Source organism: Haliotis asinina, chromosome 3, assembly GCF_037392515.1.
Source record: "Haliotis asinina isolate JCU_RB_2024 chromosome 3, JCU_Hal_asi_v2, whole genome shotgun sequence".
NCBI lineage: Eukaryota > Metazoa > Mollusca > Gastropoda > Lepetellida > Haliotidae > Haliotis > Haliotis asinina.
The window spans coordinates 41,935,576-41,963,478 of record NC_090282.1 but is presented as its reverse complement, the minus strand read 5'-3'; the positions used below and the strand labels follow the sequence as shown (position 1 = coordinate 41,963,478).

General features: G+C 38.8%; 2 protein-coding genes across 8 annotated transcripts in view; one reads left to right on the top strand and one right to left on the bottom strand.

Annotated features, from left to right (window-relative positions):
- LOC137278038 (calmodulin-regulated spectrin-associated protein 1-like) overlaps positions 1-9,287 on the top strand; it is a 60,759-nt gene extending 51,472 nt beyond the window's left edge. For 3 of the 6 annotated variants that reach the window (XM_067810082.1, XM_067810080.1, XM_067810079.1), the window contains 6 exons: positions 1,844-1,912; positions 3,782-3,850; positions 5,035-5,115; positions 5,845-5,963; positions 6,362-6,525; positions 6,649-9,287. In XM_067810082.1, the coding sequence (XP_067666183.1) occupies positions 1,844-1,912; positions 3,782-3,850; positions 5,035-5,115; positions 5,845-5,963; positions 6,362-6,525; positions 6,649-6,775 (629 nt within the window). In that variant the 3' untranslated portion in view covers positions 6,776-9,287. The remainder of the gene's footprint in view (positions 1-1,843; positions 1,913-3,781; positions 3,851-5,034; positions 5,116-5,844; positions 5,964-6,361; positions 6,526-6,648) is intronic. The other 3 variants (XM_067810083.1, XM_067810081.1, XM_067810084.1) reach the window with 2 other exon arrangements.
- Positions 9,288-9,960: 673 nt separating this feature from the next.
- LOC137278041 (zinc finger protein 346-like) lies at positions 9,961-21,915 on the bottom strand. 2 transcript variants are annotated; one of them, XM_067810091.1, is made up of 7 exons: positions 21,813-21,915; positions 20,936-21,064; positions 19,553-19,599; positions 17,632-17,812; positions 15,800-15,892; positions 15,059-15,282; positions 9,961-13,926 (listed from the first exon to the last, which is right to left on the bottom strand). In XM_067810091.1, exons 2-6 carry the CDS (start codon positions 21,048-21,050, stop codon positions 15,074-15,076), a joined length of 645 nt encoding a protein of 214 aa, XP_067666192.1. In that variant the 5' UTR covers positions 21,051-21,064; positions 21,813-21,915; the 3' UTR covers positions 9,961-13,926; positions 15,059-15,073. The 2 variants fall into 2 exon arrangements, with proteins under 2 accessions (XP_067666192.1, XP_067666193.1); XM_067810092.1 differs by having other exon boundaries at positions 21,581-21,895.
- Positions 21,916-27,903: the final 5,988 nt, after the last annotated feature.

Sequence of the window (27,903 nt, the reverse complement as noted above, 5' to 3'; positions counted from 1 at the left end):
TTATAATCAGGAAATATTTCAAATGCATGGACTAAACTATACCATTTGTGAAAAGCATGCAATATATATTCATAACTAAATATCTCCATAACGTGACAAAGGTAAGTGAAACATGTTTTCCTGTTTAAAATTTCAATTTGACTGTTTTTTGCAGCTAATTCCTTTACAGTTTTTGTTAGTTTTGCTTAGAATATCCATCTTGGCTGGTTTGATACTTAAATGTTGCTTTCAGTATTTGAAGAATGCTGTAGAAGTAGTATGTATGATATGCTGCTAGTTGTATGCTGGTGCAATGTATGCCACAGATACCATATATATCTACATACATACATACATACCCTGCATCAAGTGTGTCTGTGTATGGAACATATATTTCCCAGGTACCTGTGTTTTCAAATTGTATCGCCCCAAGAGGAGCATATGTGAGATGCCCACATGTTTTAGTAATAGATAAAACATGATACTGATGGCCCTTGAAATGACTTTGAACTTGTACTGTGTTAACATAGTGAAGTTTGAATCGTCTATACTGTCAGGGAATTGAAACTCTGATCATAAAGCTTGACTATGGACCAGCATTTGTAGATGTCATCATTTCAAACAGGTAAAATAGATACCAGGGATGTTGGAAGAAATTTTGTACTGCTATAATTTCCAGGAATACACACATTGACAATAAAATAACGGCTGCCTGTATGTACCTCTAGCAATATACGCTGTAACTCTAGTCAGTGTTGAAGCAAAGTGTCTTGTTCATATCTGTTGCGAACATCAGCTTGGAGACTGCAGAGAATTGTGATTTGGTGGAGGAATGTGCACAGCATCCTCCACAATTACCCTAGCTTACAGATTTTGTTCCCACAGTGCCCAGTTAGTATCCTGTCCTTGGGATGGTAGACTATTGTTCAACAATCAAACAAATTGTGCTAGATCAGATCCTGAACAAGTAACAGGGTTATATTTACCAGTCCTCACCAACACTATATTTACAATGGGTGTTAACTTAGAGTTACTGTCAAATGCCCAACCTGTCAGGACAACATGCAAATGGACAGCCTGTGGGGACAACATGCTACAATCTTTCCTCATTACTTCTTTTATTTTATTTCTACCCCTTGGTTTTGTGTATATTTATCCGTTTCATTTACTGTGCAGTAAATTTGATCAGAATGCCAGCAAGATTGCTTGAAATATTAGTATCACTGTATAATGCCTATCTGCTATTGATGATGGAGCATGGTGTTTCCTTGCTTAAAGTGGCACTGTATTATCCCCCAAGGCCAATTCAACAATCCAATGGTTTGGATTAAGTATTAAGATGAGCATGATGAACACAAGCTTGGAACTGCACAAATTCAACAGCATGAAAGCCTTGTTTTTATCGTTTCATTTTTAGTTTAGACTGCATATGAGAAATGTTGCTGTATTTGTATTTGGTTTAAATGTTTTGACAAGTATTCAGTTTATGCTGTCTTTTGTATCCTGGCAGTCTATGTTCCTTGAGTATTTGGCTGCAGTGTTTTGCTCTTTTCGGATTTATATGTTGACAATGACATGTATAACAAGTTGTCATTTCAAATAGCTTGTCTTAATGTGATTGAATCAACGACAGACTTTAAAAGTTATCTTTGATACCACCATCACTGAAATCAGTATTTTCTCAAAATTAACATTTGAAACTAGGGAGTGATTTCAACAGCAACATTTTCCCCCATGCACTAACAAGTAGAATAGATTCTACTGGAAGCTTGTTTACTCCTATTTGATTGGTTGGAAGCCGGCCGGAGCCGCCCTCAAGTTATGTTTTGTTGCATCATTCCCACATCCAGTTTGCTTTTTTCAGCCTCAGCCTCTTCTTCTCCTCGCCCCACACTTCAAATATCCCAAACACGAGGAAAGTTGAGAAAAGCAGGTCTGTACTACTAACCCCTGATTCCAGACATTCAAAACTTTGTGCCCTAATACACCCCATGCCAGCACAGTTGCCAGTACAGAAATCAGGTTGTAACCAGTATTTGATATCAGTAACCGCATAATACCAGTTCAGTGAATACATACTGACAGAAACAAGTAAAGGAACACAGGAAAATTCAAGTGATCCTGTGATATTTGGCAGTTTTCATCACTAGCTTTAAATATCGGTGTGGGAGGAAATCAGAAAACAAGTAAAGGAACACAGGAAAGTTCTAGTGATCCTGTGATATTTGGCAGTTTTCATCACTAGCTTTAAATATCGGTGTGGGAGGAAATCCAAAAATAAGTAAAGGGACTCTGCAGTAAAGAGGTTTTCTCTTATGTGTTTGCCTCAGTATATCTCATGGTTCTGTTAGCAGTCTTAGTTCCTGCAGTTACTGTTCGTGCTGTTCGACGGACTGTTTCCCATATGTAATTGTGTTACTTTGTGGGGAAAACTTGAAATCTGTTGTCTCTCTGTCAGTTTTTGTCTTTATGTTGAAAATAACAGCAAAGTCCAGTGAAAACATATTGGTCAGGGAAATGTTGTGTTATAAACCTGTTTGAAAGCTGCGGGGAATATCATTCCTTACCAGGGCACTGTACACAGCACGTCACCAGAGTGTCTGTCCTTGGGTCCACCTTCACATGTATATACAAAATGTTTATATGCACAAAGTTTTGAATTGGATCACAAATTAACATTGTAGCTTTATGTTGTACAATCCAGGATTTATGTCATTTGTAAATATCCAGAAGATTATCTAAATAGGCACTCATGAAGAACTAAGGTAGTTTTGCAAGAATGAATAAAATTTCTTCAATAGGTGGCAGTGGTAATAGTTGCAAAAGCAAAATTTGATTTGGTGATGGGAACACTTCTCTGCAATACTGCACTGCCAGCTTATTGATCAAGCCTTCGCCCAGGGTAACTAAATGGACATTACACAACAAGGCAGCACTTTTGGTGTGGAGACTTTTTGCAGCCTGTTAATACTCTTCTTACATCTTGATTGTCTTACTTTCAAGTTGGCTTCTTGTATTGTGTACTCAAATGAAGTAGTCTTGAATTCAGTATATACTTTTCAACTCCAGAAAGAAATATTTAGTGTATAAAAATGGCAATGTTAGGAAAGAACTGCATACCACTTTTTCCATAACCTGACATCTTGATGCGATGTAGATAATTTTTAGGGAATTTATCACTTTCATTATGAATAATATATGTTATGTTAAAAGAGACAGTTTCTCATCTTTTACGTTACTCAATATTTGTTTTGAGCCGTTATTAGACAAATGCAAATTGGTTGGAGTGTCACATTTAAAGGTTAGGAGTTAATCAGTATTGTTTTAGTATCAGTAATGGTATTCAAAACTCATACTCAAGGAACCAGTAGTGTGATCTGTTAAGGAAATCATTAAAACTATGTGGGCAATGCTGGCTATTACTTTCCATCAGAAAGAGCTGTTTGAATGCTGCTTAGCTGGTAGGTGGAAAAAGGATATTTCTCACTTTTGTCCCTCCTTCAAAGGAAGTATTGTTAGAGGATACATAAGAGTTAGAGGATAGTATGTCTGAACTAACTGCATCCATGTGCATTGTGATCTTAGAGATAACTGTAGACTGTCATGGCTGCCTTGTGTTCATGACAAGCTTGTGAATGTCCTAGAAGTCAGTCGATGAGCTTGTGAATGTTCTCAGTAAGAATCTCTTCTACTCTGAATGCCCTCTAGATAAGGAATTGTGTTTACCTTGTTAATCACTACCTAAGTTACTGACACACAGTGTGTGGACGTTTGCCATAATGCATCGTTTCTCCCTACACAGTCTCTTGCAACACTCTAACACAAAATGGCCGCCCGGGAGGAATGACATATCGGAGACCCCCCTCACCAGGTGGGTACTGGAACAGTGTTCTCCTTACAGTAAAATCTCAAATGTAGTGTTCATGTCTTATATCCTGTGTGGCATTACGAAAAATATGTATGTTGTAATGTTACTGCAAGGTGTACACTCTATATATGTGACAGGATTTTATGTCTTGACCTCTGTTGTAACAGAATTGAAGGTGACTCATCACTGTCTTTGTCAAAAACTGTGGCAATATTGATTCAACGATGAAATAAACATTAACAGTTATTAAGAATCACTCACCTTTACCATGAGAAATAGTACTTAAGTTGAACTCATATAATCATTCGGATTTAAACATCTGAAAATAGTTCTATTTGTTGAAATATTAAAATCTTTTTTGTCATCAAAGTGATTCAAGGAATCACAGTGAAAAACATGAAGTTTATGTTTGTAAATTTTCTTTCATTTTTGTATTAAATTTTTCATGAAAAAAAAAACTGAAATAGTTTCACTGACACCCATTTTGAATGTTGGTTTGATGGGCTGTGGCCATTTTCTTAAAATCCTTGCTAGGTATCCCAAGTACTCACTGAGAAATAGAATGTGCTCATTGTTGCCCCAAACCCAAACTGATGTGTGCCCTGCAATAATACAACCTGAGTGATTTAATACACTAACGTTCCAGGTATGGTGGATGTAGTTGTTGTATGGATAAGTTGCAGGTGTAAGCGTGACCCCTCCAACACTAGCTTGCTCATGTGCAGTGTGAAACTTTGTGTAGTGATTCTTGTTTGCTAGTAGCACAGCTCTCATCTGTCCTGACAACTAGTCTGGTTTTCAGTCAAAAACGCAGCATTCCATGCAACTTGTTTTGATCAGTGTTTTTTTTTTTATGAATATTTGTTGTGCTAATTGATTACAGTAATGTTTTTTTTCTTTTCAGCATTGAATAGTCATAATGTTCTACAGCTAGTGAGACATCTGATTAAGCAGAATTAAATAAAACAATTTACTAAGATTTACCACTCCTTGACATCTTCATCTATTAAAAGCAAGATACACAAGTGTGTTTTAACACTCAAGACAGTTCCAGGTCTATTAACAGTAAAAACTGTGAGTTAGCAGTCAATAATGTCATCCTCAGATACATGTCTCAGATATTTCATTATTTCAGTTGTTGCCGGTCATTGATTCATTTGTAACTTATCATGCACATATTCCACTAGATTTGTACCGGCTGCAGCAGCGGCGTAACCGTAGCAACGATAGCAGCGAGACAGGATCTAATGCAGGATCTGACTATACTGGTGAGAGTTATTGAGACCAGACTTTTGAGATCAGTAAGAATTACTTTTACTGCTTTGGGGTTTTTTTCTTCTTTTCTTTAATTGCTTTTATAGACCAATGGATATGAAACTTGCAAAGCTCATTCCCTGCCCAGCATATGGATATCATGTGTTTAGGCCTAAAGGACAATTTCAGTCCACACAAATCCTTAAGAAATGACTACAATAAAGATTTTAAATACTGACTTAAAACATTGATATGAAATGGTTTTCCATTTTCATCCCTCATTCATTTGGGATGCTGGTAGAGTTTTAGTAAAATTTGTCTTCGAAAGTGTCAACATTAATACTTGGAAAGTCATTCAGATAGTGCATGAGAATAGGTCTTTTAGATAGGTAAATTGAATATTTTTGTGTGTATGTAAGGCAATTCAGTATATTGCAGATCCATGATTTAGGTCTTATACTGATGTTGATGTCTGATGTGGCAGAGGTACAGATTACCTCCAGTTAAACTGAAGATGTCCAGCTGTTTTGTCTCTGATAGATGTCAGGATGGCATGGCAATACGTGATGGCAGTCTGGATAATCTGATCTTTGCTAGATACTCAAAGAACCTTATCTTATCTGACCACCCAAAGTGTAGTTACCAATTTAATATGCATAGGTTTCTGGAGATCATTGTTTTGTCCTGAATTCCCACATGCTTACATACTGATAATAATTTCCTGGATCAAATTTCTGTCACAGGCCCAAAGTTGTTCGTAAAGCCCAGTTCTAAATCCAACCGCAATATCATCATGAATGCCATCAGTCACTGCTGTCTAGCTGGCTGCGTGAACACGGATACAAAGAACAAGGTCTTAGAGGTATGAATGAATGGCACTTTACCTTGCTGATGTTTATGTCACCAACATCTGAATGTTTCCGTAGGGAGGGTTATGTTGTAGTTCCCATACTATGAAGATTGCTTGAAAGTGTTTTCAATGAATAACTGATTAATAAGTCAGTTGCAACAGTTGGAAAGGTAATAGGTAGCAGTTTCTATTGAAGTTTTGGGGTTTTTTTTTAGGAAGCGAAGGAGGAGACGGTGTTGGTTGGACGTAAGGGGTCAAAACAATGACTGATCTGTACAAAAACAGTATCAAGGTGCTAAATAGTTCATGCAGCTATACGCAACACATGTTGTTAAATATGTGATCTTTAACCTAATAGCTGATAAGTAGTGGATGCTAGTGTTTGATGTTTTTACTTTGTCCTCCTCTAGATCATCTCACAGAGTGATGCCAAGCACTTCCTCATCCTGTTCCGAGACGGAGGCTGTCAGTTTAAGGGCCTTTACACCTATGCACCAGAGATGGAAGAAATATTCAAAATACATGGAGTTGGACCAAAGCAAATCACCAACAAAATGGTGGAAAAGTTTTATAAGTAAGTCAGAACGATCATTTCAAGAAGTGAAAGTCAAGTATTGATCTTTGTCAAAAGTCATTGGTTGTCCAGACACATGGATGATGATATTGGCGATAAACAATTTATCCTCTTCTATTACAGATACAACTCAGGTGCCAAAAGCTTCACTGAGGTAAAATCTACCAAGCATATATCTGTGTCTATTGATGCTGTTGTGGTGCACAATGCTTTGTGGAAGACAAGTAAACCGGGCGCTGCTAAGAAATAGTTCCTGCTGTAGTCACTGATCTCAGTCACAACACAGTCAAGACACAGTCCAGTGACCTTCTGACAGAGAAGATGAGATAGCTACTTATAGCCTTCCTTTTAACAAGTCACAGACAGATGGCATCTGGATATCAAGTAGCCATCCCTGGCACTGGACAGTGCTTGAAATGTTATGACAGTTGTATGAATTCGGTCTGGGAAGTATCTCAGTTTTGTGGTAATGGCAAGTTTCATGTGTTCTGTTCTATTTGGACCATACTATGCTGCTTTTAAAGGTGTATTTCAATAATGTGAAAAAGGATACTTCATGCCCAGTGGCACTATTGTGAATATCAATTTTAGCCCAATAACACACCAGAGAAAATCATTTTGTGGTCATGTTACATTTATATAAATGTGTGAATGAATACTAAGGGCATTCAGTACTTTCAGTAGCATGACCAAAGATTCTGTGATGGATATACTTAGATTTAAGTTATGTTAGTATTTTGTCAACAAATCCAACAATACTGTGTATATGGAAAAAATTATTAAGAAGGTTAGTTATATGGTATCAAAGATGACAGTGTATTTAGAAATACTGTTTGCAAGTAATGTCTAACACTTCCCAGATCCAATCCCAGTCTGATGCAGATTTTGTATAAAATGTCAAGTAATAGGATTTTGTCAGATTAGCTTGCGTCTGTCGTCACTGTAAGTCAAGACATTCATATGTCAAGCAATATTCCAGTCACGGTAAGCAGAAACAACATCGGCTATTACTCTGATCATGAAGTGAATGACCTGCTTTGTTGAAATGTGATTATGCAAGTCTTTTCAATATACTGCTTGGTAGTCTGTACACAGTGGCTCATGGCAAACTAGTTACATTTGTTAAATTATTTTAATATATTCCACTGCACATGACCATGATTACTGCTGCTGTTCTATGTGTGTATGAACCACAGTAGTGGCATGCGGTACATTATTGTTTTATCCCATTCAAATTGAAATGTTAGTGGATGGTTTGTATTCGAGATGGTTCAGAATTTTTTAATCGATTTTAGTTATTATTCACTGTTGATGGAGACCTCGACTTGTTTCTTCAATTTTAATCAACATATACATGAGTATATATCACTGTATATATAGTATCATGATTTGGCTCGGAAACAACATTTGTCTCACATAAACATGTAAATGGAGACCCTGCATTATCATCATTACAAATAACCATAATCAATAAACAGCAGAAATGCTCTGGTGTTGCCAGTTTCACAAACCATGTAATCAGAGCGCAAGACATGTCAAGCTTCATTTTGCATGTTATACTCTGAGACTAAGCCATACTGGAACTTACCGGTATTGTGTATCAGTTATTGTAGGCATTGGGTAGTAGGAATGGCAAAGAGGACTAAGGAATTTTGTGATTACAGGATTTATGGTTGTATGTGAAGAGTTGTGAATATGTAGATTTTGACCTAATTTATGTGTATAAACCCTAGTTGTAGAGTTGAAGACATGCCAGTGAGGCCGAGGCTATTGCTCCCAGTGCAGTTGTGGGTCTTTCCGAGTTCAGCTGTTAGCTTCCTGTCTGTCACGGCTGTTTCCATTTAACACTCCTGCGATGACCAATGCTTTTGTAACAAATATTTATTGTAAAAATGTACATTGTTTTCTACACTTCATTGTTGTGATCTAGCTAGTGCTTCAGTTGCACTGGATCCTGTTGTCATATTGGATCCTGTGGTGGGACACAGTGTTTTCATTATTCAGATCAAATAGTGCTTATCTCAGAGTTCCATCTCAAAGAGTGCTTGTAAAATAAATGTTAACTATTTGCATAAATATGCATTTATTTGTGTAAATGTTTCATTCACCTCAGCATCATTTCAAAGAAAAAGATATTAAAGTATAGTCATGTCATTTTCATAAATCACTCTTTCCGACATCATTATTCACCCATTTGTTGCATTTATTTCTTCTGACAGTTATCAAAACATTTGTCGTCAATCAGTGTGCAGATTCCAGGTTCGCCAATAGACTGTGACAATAACCTTCCTTCTATCTCAAGTAGCAATGGACCTATTTATGCATAATTCTGCTCTGCTTTGCTGTTTGTTCAAATTGGAGTGGCAAGACACATGCAGCGTTAACCTGATGCTGGTAAGTGTCAGTTATGTCCCTTTAGCTCTTTTACCACCACAACCCCCCACACACGCCAGAGGGTAATCATGAATGATCTTTTCCATGCCCCTTGTTTAGGTTTTAGATACAGTTGATTTCATTATATATTTTTGTTTCCAGTTAGCAGTAGATTGGATACCTTTCCTGACAAAGATTCAACTTTTAATTGTTATTTATGGAGACAGAATATATACAGTTAGTCATCTTGCTACTCCAACTTGTATGTGCAGCCAGCAAGTACTACATTATTTATGTGAGAAAGCCTGTGATACTATTGGCCTTACAACTTTCAATATGTTGCTGTGACAGTGTGCATCTAAATGACAAATAAATGTTTGTTGCCAGCTGACTCTAGTTTTGTTACCAGTGATAATGGCTAAGTATTTCAGTCATACATGTGTTTGTTTTATGGATGAACAATATTCACTCACTCTTCTTTTAAATATATAAATCCAACCAAATAATTGCATGCACAAGATAATGAGATAAGTGTTAGCAATACTTTAATTTGACAGCTGGCCATGAGGGCCTGCTTGCTGCAGACTTTAAAATCTGCAGGCCCATTTTGTTAAAGTCAAACCAATAAAAAATAAATACACAACACTGTACACAGTGTCAAACTATTTCTACAATATCAAAACTGAAGTACACAGACTGGTGTTACCATTCCTCTGTGCATAGTGCTGAAATACCAAACATGGAGCTGTAGGTTACTGTAACATGATGAATCAAGGATGGTTCTCAAACGTTATTAATGAAAATATGGGAGATACTGGTTGAAAAATCAAATGGACAGATAATTCACTTAAGGCAACAAGGGCCTGCAAATATTTGAAACTGTCGACCCGATGCAATAACAACCAGCTGTCTGCACACACCACCTCTAGACCCACCTTTGGGAATGGAAAATTGAGTCAAGGTGAGAATATACTCACAATAATTAGACAGGTTTGATAGACAGTTTGTGTTGTGTAGTAGCTAGAAACTTCAACCAAGATCCATGCAATCTTTAAAAACACATTGATAAACTGGATTTATTTCTCTTCATGTTCATATTATTTTTCAGATACACATTTCCCTTCCTAACTACACCATAAATTCTATGAAGTGTAACAAAGCTTTATGTGCATGGAAAGCTTGAGGAATAGAATCATCGTAACAAGAACAGAAGATTAGGGCAAATGTCAAGGCAGTATAGCACTTCACGGAATACTAGAGTAACAATCTACCACCAGTCCTGTCGTATCAATTACAATATAAAAAAAACCATGGTAACAACTATCTATCATACATAATATTCAACATTGTAACAATATACCCATGCATACATTGTAGTCTTACAATAAGATATCATGTAAGATTAACAGGTACAAAATGTCACTAACATGAATATTATAGCTTACAGCTTAAACAAGAACTGGGTAATGTCAGGGGAGGCAAACCCTGAACATACAGGATAAACATTAACAACAAATACGCCATACGATCTTAGGCATGATTCTAAATTGTCTAAAAATCACTTGGGTGCAAGGAGAACATACTTTGTCATGACATGAACACTTGAAGTGAGAATTGTATTCAAGCTATATCAGACAGTATCAGTAACCACAGAAGATAAGACATTAACAGCTCAGGTAAGAGAAACACAAACCAAGCTTAGGAACATTCCAGATTCAAAGCCATGATGATGTGTTTCTCATGTCCTCTCTGCAGCTAACTACAGCAACTAGGTAACTGGTGACCTCCTCTCCTCCTCCACTCCAACCCCCAGAGAATGAGTGAGCTTAGTTTTATGCTTCAGTCAGCATTATTCCAGCTATATACTGGCAGTCTGTAGATAATCAAGTTTAGAACAGACAATCCTGTGATTAACAGCATTAACATCAATCTACACAAATGGGATATGACGAGTTGGCAAGTCTGGCCACACGATCTCGAGAGCTGTCTCTTATGACAAAAAGGTGACTATGCTTGTCGTAAGAGGCGACTAACGGGATCGGGTGGTCAGACTAGCTGACTTGGTTGACACATGTCATCGATTCCCCATTGCGCAGATTGATGCTCATGTTGTTGATCACTGGATTGTCTGGTCCAGACTCGAATATTTACAGACCGTCGCCATATAGCTGGAATATTGCTAAGTGCGACGTAAAACTAAACTCACTCACTCACTCACTCACTCACTCACTCTTATGACAAGCATGTTTTACTGACTATCAATTCTAACCTGGATCTTCACAGGTTCCAGGAAATAAGAACTGGCTAATAATGATGCTAATAGGGTTTTCTGTACTACCATAGGACCTTTTGTATGATAATCCTAAAAATCACATAAGTGCATGGGGTATGATAGAAACAATTGGATATAATTGGGAGGGAACAATGCTCAATGCAAAGTATATATAATCAGTTTGACTAGAGATAGAATGACCCACAATCAGCTAACTGACTGGTGGGCAGGATGATCAGTGTTAGTCAACAGATACAAGCAGAAGTTCCTCGCATTAAATTCTCACCCCAAATCAGATGCAATGTGGTGCCACAATCAACCAGTCTGCAAAAGCAGAGTCAACTAAATATTTATAAAAAAAACATAATATGTTCCTTTAGTTGAACTAAACCATATTTACAAAGCTAAAGGAAAGGCAGTTACTGACAAAAGATAAAATGTGTAATAATTAATCTTCCTCCATATACAGCATACAAGAGTACAGTCCCTTCAAACAAGAAACATCATCACAAATAAGGTCCCATTTTCCTCATGATTCTGGTGATTTAAAACATAAATCGTAAATGCATCTATCTGGTTTACATTTCTGAGGAAGTTACATTCTGAAAGACAAAATATGGACACATATTATATGGTTTGTGAATGTAAATAATCAGCTCTCATAACACATGCAGTAACCGCAGCTGATTGTTTACATGTTTTGTTACTGGGTGTTATAAAGGTCTTGGAAGTTTAAGGAATCAGTGTCAGTATGTTTAATGCTGTTTTGAATCGGACCAGATTTTAGTTCCAGAGTTGCAGGAATGTCCAAGTGATACCAGCGGAGAGGATCTTCCCCTCCAGTCAGGCTATAATTTTTCAAATCCAAAGCAAAACAAAATAAACTTGTCTTATAACCTAGTCATGATAAATTTGTTTCTTTAAACAGAACTTTGTCTTTTGTCACGCTTTTATTGAACAATATGATCTCACTCTTCGTTTAACTCTTGCATCTATCACACTGTACAAATCAGTACAAGACGAAAGAAAACTTGCAGAAATGAAAAGTGAAACAAATAATTCCTTGCTTTACAAATTTTCTTGGATGGGACAGCTAGTTAAATTTTGAAAACAGTGTTAGCAATGTATTGAAGTTATTATCTAGAAACAAAAACTCATATCTTTCACACAAATACAGAACACTTTGTTCTTTAATCTGTTTCCAGAACATAAAAATAAATAACAAAAATATCTCCATTAAAGTACAAATCATCATAAAACATGTATCTTAACCACATGTCAGTATCAAAATCAACTAGTCTGGTTAGATCTCTTGTCATCACAACATACATTAATACTGATATCTTTTATTGTAAGTTACACTCCTTTGAGTGGCATTTTAGACCTTGGGATGTACAATATAAAACAAAACTTGATGGATAACAAGGTCTTTAATTTGTGAGTGCAACGTTTTGATACTGCTTCTTGCACTGTTCCATTCAGGCTTAACAGTACAAGAATCAGTATCGAAACGTCACACTCATGAATAAAAGTTGTTATCCATAAAGTTTGTTCTATACAATACTTACTCAATACAACAACATAGAAATACAATCAAAGCATGAAAACCTGTACCAGGTTCATCTCCATACAAAAATCTATTCAAAGTGCCCCAAAATATCACTTGATCATTGGGCCAGCCATTCTCTTACCACAGTGGTTACTTGTCACATCTTCCTACGTAACCTTTGTTCTAATACGACCCTTTTGTGGTGCGAATATTCAAGACTCGTGATTGGAGGCAATCAGATTTAGTAGTGCAATCAGCGACCTTGTTTCAAAAGTGATCGTTCGCAAGAACTCGGTAATTTCCGGATGCATCGTAAAAATTAGAACCTCCTCCAAAGCGCGATACTCAAATGTCTCTTCTAGACAGAACTCAGTCATGTCATATTTGTTTCTCCACATTGCTTGCATTTGTCAAGTTGAATCTAAGTCAATGTAACACGTGTTCTGATTGTACAGAAAAAAGAGAGATAAATCTGCTGCCATGTTTTGCCGCTAGGGGATTTTATGAGAACCGCGAAATATGGGCGTATTAGAACAGAGGTTCGTAGGAAGATGTGACAAGTAACCTTTGTGGGAAGAGAATGTGGGCCAGCATTTACACAATCCTCTTGGCTGAATTGAACCCACAATGGTTTCTTGCCTGTGGGATGTACCAGTAACTCTAGCAGTTTCTGCACGTACACTGACTGGCTCAATATACAAGTGGGACAGGTCATGTATTATCAGTGGTGGGTCCATGGTATTGGTTTCAGGAATGTAACTGTGTCTCAAACACAGCACATGAACAAAGCCTTTTCTGAATATCTATATTTCAGGGTAAGGTGCTTGAATGGCATTTAGAAGATGGGAGTAACATAACAACGTGTGGTATGGATTTGCAACTTCTTTATTGATTACAACACAATGTTTCTGGGCATTGTAACCCCTTCATTCATCAGATGAAGGGACAAGAAGTAGCCGAGAAACGTCATGTTGTCAGCAATAGAGAACAGCTGCTATAGACGGTTGAGTCTGTGTGGCCCGTGCAGAGCTGGGTACAATGTACTGTAGTCACACAGGCAGAAGGGTATCTGTGGTTTCTATACTGGGTGCTGGGTACTGATGCTGTGTCTTCAACTGCCATAAGGAACTTGTCACTGGCACTAGAATGTTGCAGGAATGGCACGATCAAAGTCTTGCTGAGTTAAATATATCACAATCTTGCAAAGCTGTAAAAGGAAAAAAAGCTAATTTTTATGGAACAATCAATGAAGATATGAGGTTGAGATTGAAACCTATTTCGTAAGAATCTTAAGAAAAATCTGCTAACACATATCTCTTCCTTCATCTTTATCAATGATGTCATATAATACTCTGTAGAATACAAAAAACAATAATAAAATCAGTATCATAAGTCATCCAATGTTATTAACCAGAATAAAGACAACGTTGAATCTGGTGGCTGTGGAGGTATGAAGACCTATAAAGCATACACATGGTGTAGTGTGGTGTGGTAACAACCATGACTGATGCCAATTTCTTTCAGTGCTAGCCCCCCGAGATACCATGCCTGAGTTTCACATGTAAGCCCAACTCCTATGCACAGTATGTTACCTGCAGACCATCCAGTCCTTGCTAAATCCAAGTAATGCCCTGCTTGAGGCAGGGAAACAAATTGGAAACAATTAGTAACCCTACAAACTTCTTAACCCCATTCTTAACCCCATTCTTAACACATTGTCTTTGATCACAGTTAAGAATGCTGAGGGCGACGGCCATTTCGAGATGAAGGGCTCAGGAGAACAGGATATTGTACATACTGATGTGATCAGTCAAGGCTGTGCTATCACTGGTTCAGGTCTTCGCAGTGGTAAAATGTAGGCGAAAAACAAATTTCTGTAAAAGACAAGAAAGTCTCAAACACTATCGCATGCACAGCCAAAATACAGCTGCAGCAATGGAGCTGATGTGACAGTGTTTCAGTTATGTGATAGCACTATCAGCCTTCCTGTTGAGTGGAATGCCATGACTGTCATCATAGTGTCGGGCTCATGACCATCACTGTTTTGAAACAGTGATCTCCTCTTTGTAGAGTCAGCCTACACACCTCAGTTGTTGGTGGCACCTTCATCTACAAACCTGATTTAGTTATACCTTTGTTTTGAAAACTAGCTCTTGTTCGCTCAGTCCTTGTCTATAACCCTTTCAATATTTCAACCCTTGTCTCTACAAACCTGGCAGTTTTCAAACCAGAGCCCATCTGGAAAAAGCCAACTTTGTCCAACAGATCTCATTCAGTTCAGAAATACAAGAGTCACACAGTACAGACAGTAAAATGAAAATAGCTATATACGTACGAACCTGAAAGTCACTGGTTCAACCTTTAAGGTGTGAGTCCAGAGCTGGCATGTTTGACTGGGGTGTCTCCTTGGCCTTCACGAATGTCGAGGAGAGATATGTTTCAAATGATGGTAATGTCAACGGCACGTCAATTGCTTTGACTGCTGTTGGGTCTGGCATTGCTGTCACTTTCTTAACTGGAGCCATGGTCTTTAACCTTTCAAGGTTCTTCTTGTGTTTGGCACCTGCAGGATATAAGTAATGTCAAATCCTGGTGAATCGAATGCCTGCATCTCAAATATTATGCATAACTCAAAATACCTGACGGTCCCAACCATTTCCTCTTACAGTTGTCATCGTTTAATTTCAGGTTACAGGAATTTGTCTCATAAATACACATGATATCTTGAGGAGGAAATTTGGTCCCACGAGATTCAAATAACAGCGATCTTGTATACAAAAGCTGAAGTCAGTCAATGAGAAGCTAAATGGTGTACCTAACTGATCAACTCAGTCTCTCGAGTCAGTCCCATTTACAAACAATAAACATTTTCCCATTTTTCACAAATTTGTTGATAAATGTAAGAGTAATTCACAAAAACACAATGGAATGCCTAACACAATGGAATGCCTAACACAATGGAATGCCTAACACAATGGAATGCTAACACTTTACAGCTGTAGCAGCCTTATCCAACATGACAACAGACAAGATGGACTGTGTTTGTCATCAGCAATACATGTGGAGTCTGCTACTCCCACCTTCTCTGTGTTTATCTAGCTGCTCCTGGGAGTTGACCTGTATCTTGCAGAAGCCACAGTATAACATCCCGGCCACCTTTGCAGGACCAGCTTCTACAATAACCAGATATTGGCACGTAACTTGACTATCAAGGGTAAAACGACTTTTATGACAGTAGTCACTAGTGCTGGACATGCTCAGCTATTTGTGGAAAAAGGGCATCATGAGCGAGCTGAGATTCAAGCCGTCTGTAGCAATATTCTAGCAATATCATGACAGGGGATAAAACAAATGTTCTTCACACTTTGTACTCATGGGGAGTTTTGAACCCAGGTCTTGGGAATGATGAGTGAATGATTTAACCATTAGGCTACGCCATCACACATGTGCATCATGAACTCTTGGGATGCCAGTACTGGTCATAGGTTTTTGGTACACAATGTTCTTACTCAAAATACACAGCTATCAGCCATTTGCACAACACCATTACAGGTGACAACACCTTACTTCGACTGTCCTGCTCATTCATCAGTTTAAATGCAGCAGAAATTACTCAATATTTGAATATTTTCATACATATATAATTACACAAAATTCATGAATGCACAATGCATCGTCAAATGTGCTAAAATGAAACATGTTCAGTGTTTGCCCTAGAGATGAAAATTTAGGAGTCATCATGTCTCCCTGGTGTCATGAGAGGGAGTCTTGAGAGTCAGTATGGAACTTTCATCAAGACATCAACTGTGATTGTTTAATAACAATAAAAAGAACAAGATAAAGCCTGTCAGGTATTTAATCAACACTGAGCAGCTAACTAGTAAAGAATAAACTAGGTAGTTTTGAACAAAAGCAAATTACAAACCTAGATTATCTGGATTAAGGGCCCAGCAGAAATGTGTCAACAATGATGCAAGCTCTTATATTCACTGTGCAGTTGAGATAATAGGTGTGTCAAATACACAGGTATTTTATGTCAGGGTTCAAACACTGCATGTTTTACATTGGATTAGTAAAGTACATATTCCAGTACTTATTTGTTGGGTTGAGTCCAATCCAAGAGTCAAACTCATCCACTCAGAGGACACAAAGTCAGCCCTCCAAGCCCTCAGCCACTGTGGCTCCACAAGATGGGACTTAACCAAACAAAACAAGAGTCATCAGAAGATGACATATTCCCCCGGCCCCCACATATTTGAAAGGACAAACCATCCGACAGTTACTTATTGTGTTTTTAGACTAAGTCAGAATTGTTTCCATGGAATTCATGAAAAATATAAATGTCATATATCTGTAATCTCAATTTTGAGATTATGTCCGAAACGTTTCCATGGAAACCGAGAAAATAATAAATCACAAAAACCTGTACATAGCTAAAGGCACCACTTTAGCTTCTGATTGATAGATCTACCAAGTTTTGCAGAAAAATATTGAACGATTTTTGAGATCTGCTCCGGAAACGAAGCCCACCCCACTATAAGACTAACACCAAAATGTTCCATGGAAAAACAAAAAAAAATATAAATGCCAAAAATCTGTAAATAGGAAAAGGCACAAGCATAGGCTGAGATTACTATATCTTTCAAGTTTGGTCTAAAAATATTGAACGGTTTCTGAGTTATGCTCCGGTAACAAAATGAATGCGGTCATTCGGACGGACGGACAGACGAGGCGCCGGGGGGATAAAAATCAAGGAGGAATTGTATTCCTTTTAACTGACTGTAAAGACAGTCATATTTGTCCAACCATGCCTACCCTAGATACTACTCTACGCATTGTGCCAATGGTGTCAGAATCACCTACATCTTGTCCACTGAAGGTTAAACAAATTCGGTATAGTCATCTCCCTTACCACCCTTTTTGTCTTCTTGTGTTTTCTCTAAGTTGCCATGGACAATCTTCATCCTCTTGAAGTGTTTGCTGCCACTGTAGTGTTGCTGGGCTTGCACGGTTGAATTGAAGACAATGTTGCACAGAGAACACATCCCTGCTTCTGACCCATCACTAGACTTACGCTTCTTCACGCTGCCAGGCTATCAGGGAAGTAACAAGTCACACCATATCAACTTAAGAATGTGATCCAGTTAACATAATGTTTTCGTACCTCGTGTAAAAATGTCCATCTCTGGTTGGTTCACATGACCTTGAACAAATTACCATGTATGTCCATTGTATGACTGTTTACCACCCATGTGGGGTATAAAACTTTCGAAGGGAGGATAACTCATGTATACCAACCCATGTGGGGTATAAAACTTTGCAAGGGAGGATAACTCATGTATACCAACCCATGTGGGGTATAAAACTTTGCAAGGGAAGATAACTCATGTATACCCACCCATGGAAAAAGCATCCAAGGCAGTCAGTGAACTGTGAACCACTGGTTCGAATCAACTACAGTCCATTTGGCTCAAAAGTGAACAGATGAATTGCTAAAAGTAATAAACATAACATACTCAGTGAAATGCTGATCACAATTAAAACATGAGACCAAATCTACCAGTTTCACAAATCATCATTAAAATATTGACACAGTTTACTATTTGTTACGAGGGATGAGCACAAGAAAGGGACAGCCAGGTTTGTGAGAGAGGATGGAAACAGCAATTGACTTTGTCAGCACTTGTGCACATACTTCTTTAACAATAACATACGGCTACCCCTTTTCACTGAGTATCATATGCGTGTTAGTTTTGGAGTTAGACCACTGCAATATATCAGTCCGCTTTGGAGGCAAATGGATTGCAGTCAGTACCATTTAGTAACATGTGAGATTGAATTTCAGTTTGTTTTAATGTTATATTTAAATAATGGAAGATATAAACAATCAGCAAGATAATTTCGTTGTGGCATTATGATTCAGGGTATACAGGGGTTTAGGCATGTCCATTAGGTTATATCTACCCCCACTTCACACAGCAACTATAAAAAAATTCTCACCAAACTGACCAGTAGTTAAAAACATTCAATAGCCCTGATGAACACATCCTCGACATTTCCAGGGTACATGTTCTGATATGTCTCCACTATACCAGGGATGCATGAAGTTTATTACGCTTGGAAGTTGAACGTACCAGTCATTACTCACTTTCGCTTTTTAAATTATCTAATCAATTAACATTTGGCAACACAAACTATGCAGTGGTTCTCTGTAAGAGGTAGAAGGAGTTCTTGCATATATTTTCAGGGATGTCAGTTTATATGCATGATTTTCCCCGAATCTGAGTCGCACTGTGAACAGACCTTCGCAGCCTCAACCGCTATCTTTGTTGACACTGGCAAGCTCGGTTGTAATGGCAGCTTAGCTGATTGGCTGCTGTGAGAATGCGGAGCCAGCAAAGAGAGGTAATAAAAATATCGTGCTGACCTGAAGATGCATCCAGGGTATAGTGGAGAGTCATCGGAACATATACCCTGGAGATACTGAGGTGTGATGAACAGGAACTAGCTTTTACTACTCTACTTACATCTTTAAACATTTACATCTATATATGATCAAGTGATGTTTAGAAGTTTAGTCTGTGTTAAATACAGTGGCTGTGATCTAAATAAGGTTTCTCTTTGGGAACAAGTCAGTATCAACAATTGTGCAGTCATTTTGTAGCAAGTATTAGTGCTTGAATGATTATGAATTTGTGTTGCATATCAAAGGGAAATGCATCTTGGCCCTATCCTATACCTGTACATTCTCTACTGTTACTACCAGTAGTAGGACAGCCACCCAGCAATACTTATGTGGGTGGAAACCAAGTGCTGCTGTTCTGTTGGCTCACCTCTTGTTCCTGTGAAACTGTGCCTACTTGTGGTGTGCTTGTCAGTCCTGGAAACAAAACCAAATGCTGCCTTTTGACAATAATAAACTAAGGTAATCCTTAGGTGATACTACATATGTTTTACGTACAACAAACAGCTGAAACACTGTAAGTGATGACTGTGTTGGAGTAACAGTGCAGTATTTTGATCCTATAGCAAATGTCAGCTTATCAACATGTAACACCACCTAATGCTGATGAGAGAATAAAATCTGCCAAAATGACGAAATCAGAGGTTTCAGTGGTGAGTGAGTTTAGTTTTATGCTGCTTTCAGCAATATTCCAGCAATGTCACAACGGGTGACACCAGAAATGGGCTTCAACACTGTACCAATGTGGGAAATCAAACCCATGTCTTCAGTGTGATGAGCAAACAATTTAATCACTTGGCTACCCTACTGCCTCTCAGACTCTCTTGAGCAAGTCTCAGACCATTGTGACCCCAGCTTATTTTTCAATTAATTTGAGACTTATGACAGTTCAAATATGACATATTTGCTTGTATAACGAAGTTTTCCTTGAAGCTAAAACAAACCCACCTGTTTTCACTCATTAAACCACTTTCCAGCACTCTCCAGCAGAAGCATTCAAACAAGTCCTAATTTTTTACTTAAGCAACTTGGGATAAAACTTTAATCATACTTGATCATCTGATAAGAAACTGTTACATATGTTTGTATGTGATTGGATAATTGACAGAACAATTATCAAGTGAAAGAAAACATACATGTTAAAAATAAGGTGAGCAGTTCATCTCAAAAACATTGTATAGTACGTTTTATTTTACCTCACACGTGAATGTCGCTTTCTGATTGGCTTAGCTCCCTTGCATTTTGTTTCAATGTACCATGCTTACAGACGATGTATGTTTTTCAATGTACACAGCTGGGAATGCTGAACTCATTTGGTTCTTCATGTTAGTACTTCTTTATCTAGAGTAACATTGAATCACACGTGATGCATGGAAATTACCGACATTTTGCCACTGAAAGTGAATGGAAGGAAGATAACTCTAAATTTGTTTTCCTTGTGTTGTCTGCACAATGGCGACGAAACATTTCGCCATACTACGAGGCTGCACCAGTGCTTCAAACAGTTCAAAATTAAAATTCAGGTGCTCAGTAAGATAAACACGTTGTTCACTGGTCCCCCGGGGTCCATGGGCTCATGTACCATTGACGTCTGTTTATATTCCCCGAGCCCTGCTTTAGGGGACATAATCTCGGGGAACATAAACAAACCTCGAGGGTATATGAGCCCATGGACCCCTCATGACCAGTAAACAACTTATAGTGTCAGATGGACTGTAGACTCTACTAAACAGCACTAGACAATGGATCTCACCCTCTACAGACAGTCCTGCAGCCATCATCTTCTTCTTGTGAGCTTTTCCCTTCATATGCTGCTGCAGCTGTTCTGGGGAATTGACACTGAGACTGCACACTGCACACATCGACATTATGCTCCTCAAATCTGTAAAATTGGAAAACATATTATCTTTGTTCAGTCCTACATATGCACAAAGCAATACTAACACCATAACACTCGTAACTCCCATTACTTAACACAGACCACTCATATTCAGTATCACGTGTAAAGGGTATTTTGATTGCAGTGTGCATTCCTCTGAATAAATTAATCAGCCTGTTTAAACAAATATGTTGATAGCAACTTAATCTGTGTGCTTATGAAATCTGTGACAGGAGAGACATAGTAAACAGTGGTAGACAGTCTTCACAGACATCTGTACACATGGCAATCTTGGTAGATCATGGAGACTGTTTCCATGTTAACAGTAATTTAGGTAAAATTATCTTTGCTACCGCGAATTCAGGACATAGACTAAATCTGAATATCCATGACTATGCTATTAAAATGTTCCAAAGTGATTAAATATCTCATAGCTTGATATTAATGTTATTTGTAGTCCTTGTCTATAGAGGCTAATGTTGAACAAAATCCACCTCTGAATCAGATGGAACCACGTACCAGTTGGGACATCCTGTACTGTCACTGCTGAACTGACTCGGACTGAACTACAAATGTTACACGAAACAAATTCTAAAAAACCAAAAATGGCACAATAAATTCATGATCTGTCACCATTGGCTGGTATGCCCACGCAATTCAGTCTAGAACACAGAAACAGATTCACACCAACGGACACAAGTACAAGATTGGAACCCTCAAACGAATTATAACATGTCAGAACAAACCGTACAAACGTCAATTTGGGCGACTTATGAAAAATATATCGGCGTTTTCGCATAGCATGTGTTGATTTCCGGAAGTCAATACCGGCCTCGTTGTAGCGCGGAGATAATGGATAGCTTCCCCGCTATTGGTTCATTTTGTTTCTTTTCCACTGACTTAAATTCTAAGCAGTTTTATTGATTAAAATGTCAAGTCAATAAAATAAGATGGGTGTAGTCTCTTTAAACATGTAGTGGAATGTTACGTTTCTAAAGAGTCGAGAAGAAGGTTGAAGGAAGTGATAAAACAGTAAGTTTGCAAGAACTGCACGAACTCAAACTTGTGTCGTACTGTTGTGGCACTGGACTTACTTCCGACTTAAACATTTCAAAGACATTTAGAATATGTAATTTCCTACAATATTTTTGTAAACTGAACTAAAAATATTTAAACTATTATAATAGAAACCGGTAGGTATTGTTATGAAAACATCAGTAAAATATCTTCGACAGTGTTTTATATACCTTTAAGGAAAAATGAGCGAACAATTAACATATACTGCCCAAAGAAGAAAACCAGACATACATATCTTATAGATCAACACTCCAGCACCTCATACTAGCAAGAGTGAATGAAGGAGTTCAGTTCTACTCGGCGACATTCCACCAAAATCAAACAACTGGAGAGTCCACCAACATCAAACAAGTGGAGAGTCCACTAATATCAAATAAACATGTGGAGAGTCCACCAACACAAAAAAAACAAGCTGAGAGTCCACCGACATCAAACAAACAAGTGGAGAGTCCACTAACATCAAACAAAGACGTGGAGAGTCCACCAACATCAAACATACCAACATCAAACAAACAAGTGGAGAGTCCACCAACATCAAACATACCAACATATCAAACAAACAAGTGGAGAGTCCACCAACATCAAACATACCAACATCGAACAAACAAGTGGAGAGTCCACCAACATCAAACAAACAAGTGGAGTGTCCAGCTACCTGCAGCAAAGACGTGGAGAGTCAAGCAAATTAGGGAGTCCACAAGCATAGATCTGATGAGTGGTTTCACAAATCCACAGCCTTGATGTGGATCCCTGTTCAGCTTTTTGCTCTTCTATCAAATTCTCAGACATATGACAACAGACATAGCTTTGTTTGGACATGTAATGCCGGAACCTGAAATCAAGGAAAAGGACAGATATGGGTCCCAGATTCCGAAATGAATAATGAGTAATTATTAAACAAAGACAGTAATGACTTCTCTAAGAGGCATTCAGACGTTGGAGCAGCAAAGAAGGATAATATGTGAGTGAGTGAGTGAGTTAAAATTCATGGTCACATGGGCAAAATTTCAGCCATATCGTGACGGGAACGACTAATTACAAAAATACATATTAATCAATGACACATTGTAAAAACCTGTAAAACGAAGGACAGTAAAACTAACTAGAATATCACAGAGAAGAATGTAAAACTAGAGATAACATCTAACACAGTTTAACTACAGAGGACAGCACAATATGAAAGGATAACATGTATTTACGCTTATCAGTCTTTATTCTGTTTCTCACTTGCTTGATAGCGGTGTTAGAATCTACACCGAAACAAGGAAGTTGTTCATCCATACATTGTTATCCTTCCTTAAGACAGTAATGGTTACGTTTAAACACCTTAAGAACTTCTGCTTGCATGTTGTTCCTATCAAGAATGACATAGATATTTAGCGGTGAAACAAGAAAACAGTTGCATACACTGACTTCAGTTCGGAATCTGTCTGCCATAATAGTTACTAACTGTCTTTATCTAAGGAAACCGGACTATCCTAGAACCGTTATTGGTCAATATATGTAACGGCCGCCTAAGGCACTGCTATTTGGGTTTGCAGAGACACGTCCAAGTACGCCCGAAACATATGATTGTGGGTTCGAGTCCCACTTCGCTGCGATGATGCTTCCTGGGACTCGTTCCACAAAGCTCTCGTAAGCCTAAGATCTCGCAACTTTTATCGTAGCATTCCTATGTCCTATGTTACAGTATAGGAGGTACGATTGCTACGAGGAAAGTTAAGAGCTCTTTGTGAAACGGGCCCTGGCTTGTTACTGCAACATTGGACGAATACACTGTCTAAGGCCTGCACGACTTCTGACTTTCTTCCCATATGGAACTGACAAGCTGTGATATGATTGGAATATGGTTCAAAGCGGTGTTATATCGAACACCCTCACCCAATTCACATAAGCCGTACTGTGGATATAGAAGCAGTCGTACAATCACTTGCACCACGTTTTTGGAGGGACACCAGTGCGAGAACCCAGGAAATCTGAGGCTTACAGCTACCCATGAAAGAAAGCCCCTATAACATATTAGTTTCTTTCATTCAGCTTTTTTCAGGTCCTAATTATGAGATTTGGTAAATTATGTACAACACCTTCGGAGAACTTCACGGGTCACTGCTATTCTTTCATTGGTTTCGACAGATTCCACCATCGGCAAATCGGCATTCGTTTCTTCATTTCCGGCGTTTAAGATTTTCAACAATCCCGTTTCCATATGATTAACACCGGGACTAAGAACATATTGCCATTCACTCGTCACTATTCAAGACAGCATGGTGGGGGTTAAACGAAATACAAAACACTGTCATGTATACAATACATGGGTAATTTTGTCTGTGTCCTTCGTCAAAAATAAATTATGAAGTAATTGAAACAGTAATATACCACACAACGTGTCCACTCTTCGGGACACTTGGCCGTTAAAACGTTCAGGATGAGGCTTTATTCCCTGACGCCCACCCGCAGTTGTGACGTCATTTGTGCGTATATACAGATTTTAACAAATACCTCAATATTTGCGAGTGCCTAACTAATGGGCTATAGAAGCAGGAAAGTTCTTTAGACACAAACTTCCGTAAATCGTTATCATATTATATAGTACCTATTTGTGGATAATCAGTTTTTATTCCAAAAACAAAAAAATACTTGCCATTCAAACCAGGTAAAGGACGTGCGTTTACACAACCAACAGAAATTCAAGCATGAAATATGAGAACAAAGAGGTATATTTTGTTATGTTTTTATCTTCGTGTGACTGATCCAAGTAATTGTATACAAGTATAGCATAGCGGTGTTAAATGATGAGGAAAGGCCAGAGTCCAGTTCCATACATTGATTGTAGTTGTGAGACATTGTCTTCTATACGACAGACGGACAGGGATTATTATTACTACAAATGTGATTAGTGTCGTACATAGTTGAAAATATAATAAACATGATTGTGAATCTCAATGAAGCAATTTATGAAGGTATAGGAAAACTGGTTGATACTAGTACATATGCAATGTAGAAGTTGACTGTCCATTGGCCTACCAATAGTGGTGACGTCAAACGTTTCAGCCGTTTACACTGTTTGGATGCAAATTATGAAGGTATAGGCACACTGGTTGATACTAGTACATATACAATGTAGAAGTGGACAGTCCAACGACGGCTTACGACAGTCAAGTCCATTGGCCTACCAATAGTGGTGACGTCAAACGTTTCAGCCGTTTACACTGTTTTTCGGATGATTGACCGATAGTCAGAAATCGTGACAAGAACCTTTTTTGATTAGCTTTTACTGTGATAAGAAGTCAGAAACTTTGGAACCAAAACAGATTAGAATTTCTAGATTGCAAACGTTTCTGTGATAATTGACAGTACTATTCATGGAAATGCCTAGTGAACTCGCAACCTGTCTGGTCTTCTCTGTGCCATGTGCCATGTGCCATGTGCCATGTGTCATGTGCTGTTGACCTATGCGTGCACAATGATTTGGAACCGTACAGTGCACATGCAGGTTTGGAAGCATCGACTATGGTCAAGAACGTATGGTGCATATGCAGGTTTGGAAGCATTACGATGGTCAAGAACGCACAGTGCATATGCAGGTTTGGAAGCATCGACTATGGTCAAGAACGTATAGTTTCAACATATACGTGGTGTACTAACGATCAATTGTTGTACAACATACTTTCACACATTTCCCTTATCCCCCGTTTTATTCCTAGTCCCCACCCACCCATTTGGGCCCCACGTTGCCCTCCAGCTCCATGCATCTGTTCTCACGCATATTTTAAAACGAAAAACACATAGGATTTTATGCGAATATATATGACAGTTGGTACATGTACGTTCGAATGAAAAGTTTCATTCAACCTTTCAGATAAAATGTATATTCATGCAACACTTTTCTCCCTCCCAAACACGTCTCTGTTGTGATGGAGCCTGTTATCGCCTTTAGAGCACAGCCCGGTATACACAGTTAATGTGCACACGGTTGCAGTGTTGGAGCCCCGCGCCCAGGCGTTAAACACCGGCAGCTGTTGAAAGCATGGGCATTTAAACAGGTGTATACGTACTGTGATTGACACGACCGTGGTGAATATCACACGTGCGTTATCCCTACGAAAACAAGGTTATTGATATGACTATACATAAATTTAATTAATCAGCGCGTTGACAAGTTCCAGATGGACAAAATCGATCAAACAAAGACATTATATTCGCCCATTCCATATATTCATTAATCCAGAAATGCTCTAAAAATATCTTCAGAATGCAATGGAATTTTTTATTTTACCGAAAGGCAGGATCTGTATACTGTCGACGTCAAATCTATTGTATCGTTATTGTACTGAACTAAATCAGTTTATATGCTAACATGTCCGGATTGTCTGAACCGGACTAGTTAGAATTGGTTTTCAGCAACCCATGCTTGTCGTAAGAGGAGAGACCCGTGAAGATCCGAGTGAGAATTGGTTTTCAGGAACCCATGCTTGTCGTAAGAGGAGAGACCCGTGAAGATCCGAGTAAGAATTGGTTGTCAGGAACCCATGCTTGTCGTAAAAGGAGAGACCCGTGAAGATCCGAGTGAGAATTGGTTTTCAGGAACCCATGCTTGTCGTAAGAGGAGAGACCCGTGAAGATTCGAGTGAGAATTGGTTTTCAGGAACCCATGCTTGTCGTAAAAGGAGAGACCCGTGAAGATCCGAGTGAGAATTGGTGTTCAGGAACCCATGCCTGTCGTAAGAGGAGAGACCCGTGAAGATCCGAGTTAGAATTGGTTTTCAGGAACCCATGCCTGTCGTAAGAGGAGAGACCCGTGAAGATTCGAGTGAGAATTGGTTTTCAGGAACCCATGCTTGTCGTAAGAGGAGAGACCCGTGAAGATCCGAGTGAGAATTGGTTTTCAGGAACCCATGCTTGTCGTAAAAGGAGAGACCCGTGAAGATCCGAGTGAGAATTGGTTTTCAGGAACCCATGCTTGTCGTAAGAGGAGAGACCCGTGAAGATTCGAGTTAGAATTGGTTTTCAGGAACCCATGCTTGTCGAAAGAGGAGAGACCCGTGAAGATCCGAGTGAGAATTGGTTTTCAGGAACCCATGCTTGTCGTAAGAGGAGAGACCCGTGAAGATTCGAGTGAGAATTGGTTTTCAGGAACCCATGCTTGTCGTAAGAGGAGAGACCCGTGAAGATCCGAGGTAGAATTGGTTTTCAGGAACCCATGCCTGTCGTAAGAGGAGAGACCCGTGAAGATTCGAGTTAGAATTGGTTTTCAGGAACCCATGCCTGTCGTAAAAGGAGAGACCCGTGAAGATTCGAGTGAGAATTGGTTTTCAGGAACCCATGCCTGTCGTAAGAGGAGAGACCCGTGAAGATCCGAGTTAGAATTGGTTTTCAAGAACCCATGCCTGTCGTAAGAGGAGAGACCCGTGAAGATCCGAGTGAGAATTGGTTTTCAGGAACCCATGCTTGTCGTAAAAGAAGAGACCCGTGAAGATCCGAGTGAGAATTGGTTTTCAGGAACCCATGCTTGTCGTAAGAGGAGAGACCCGTGAAGATCCGAGTGAGAATTGGTTTTCAGGAACCCATGCTTGTCGTAAGAGGAGAGACCCGTGAAGATCCGAGTGAGAATTGGTTTTCAGGAACCCATGCTTGTCGTAAGAGGAGAGACCCGTGAAGATCCGAGTGAGAATTGGTTTTCAGGAACCCATGCTTGTCGTAAGAGGAGAGACCCGTGAAGATCCGAGTGAGAATTGGTTTTCAGGAACCCATGCTTGTCGTAAGAG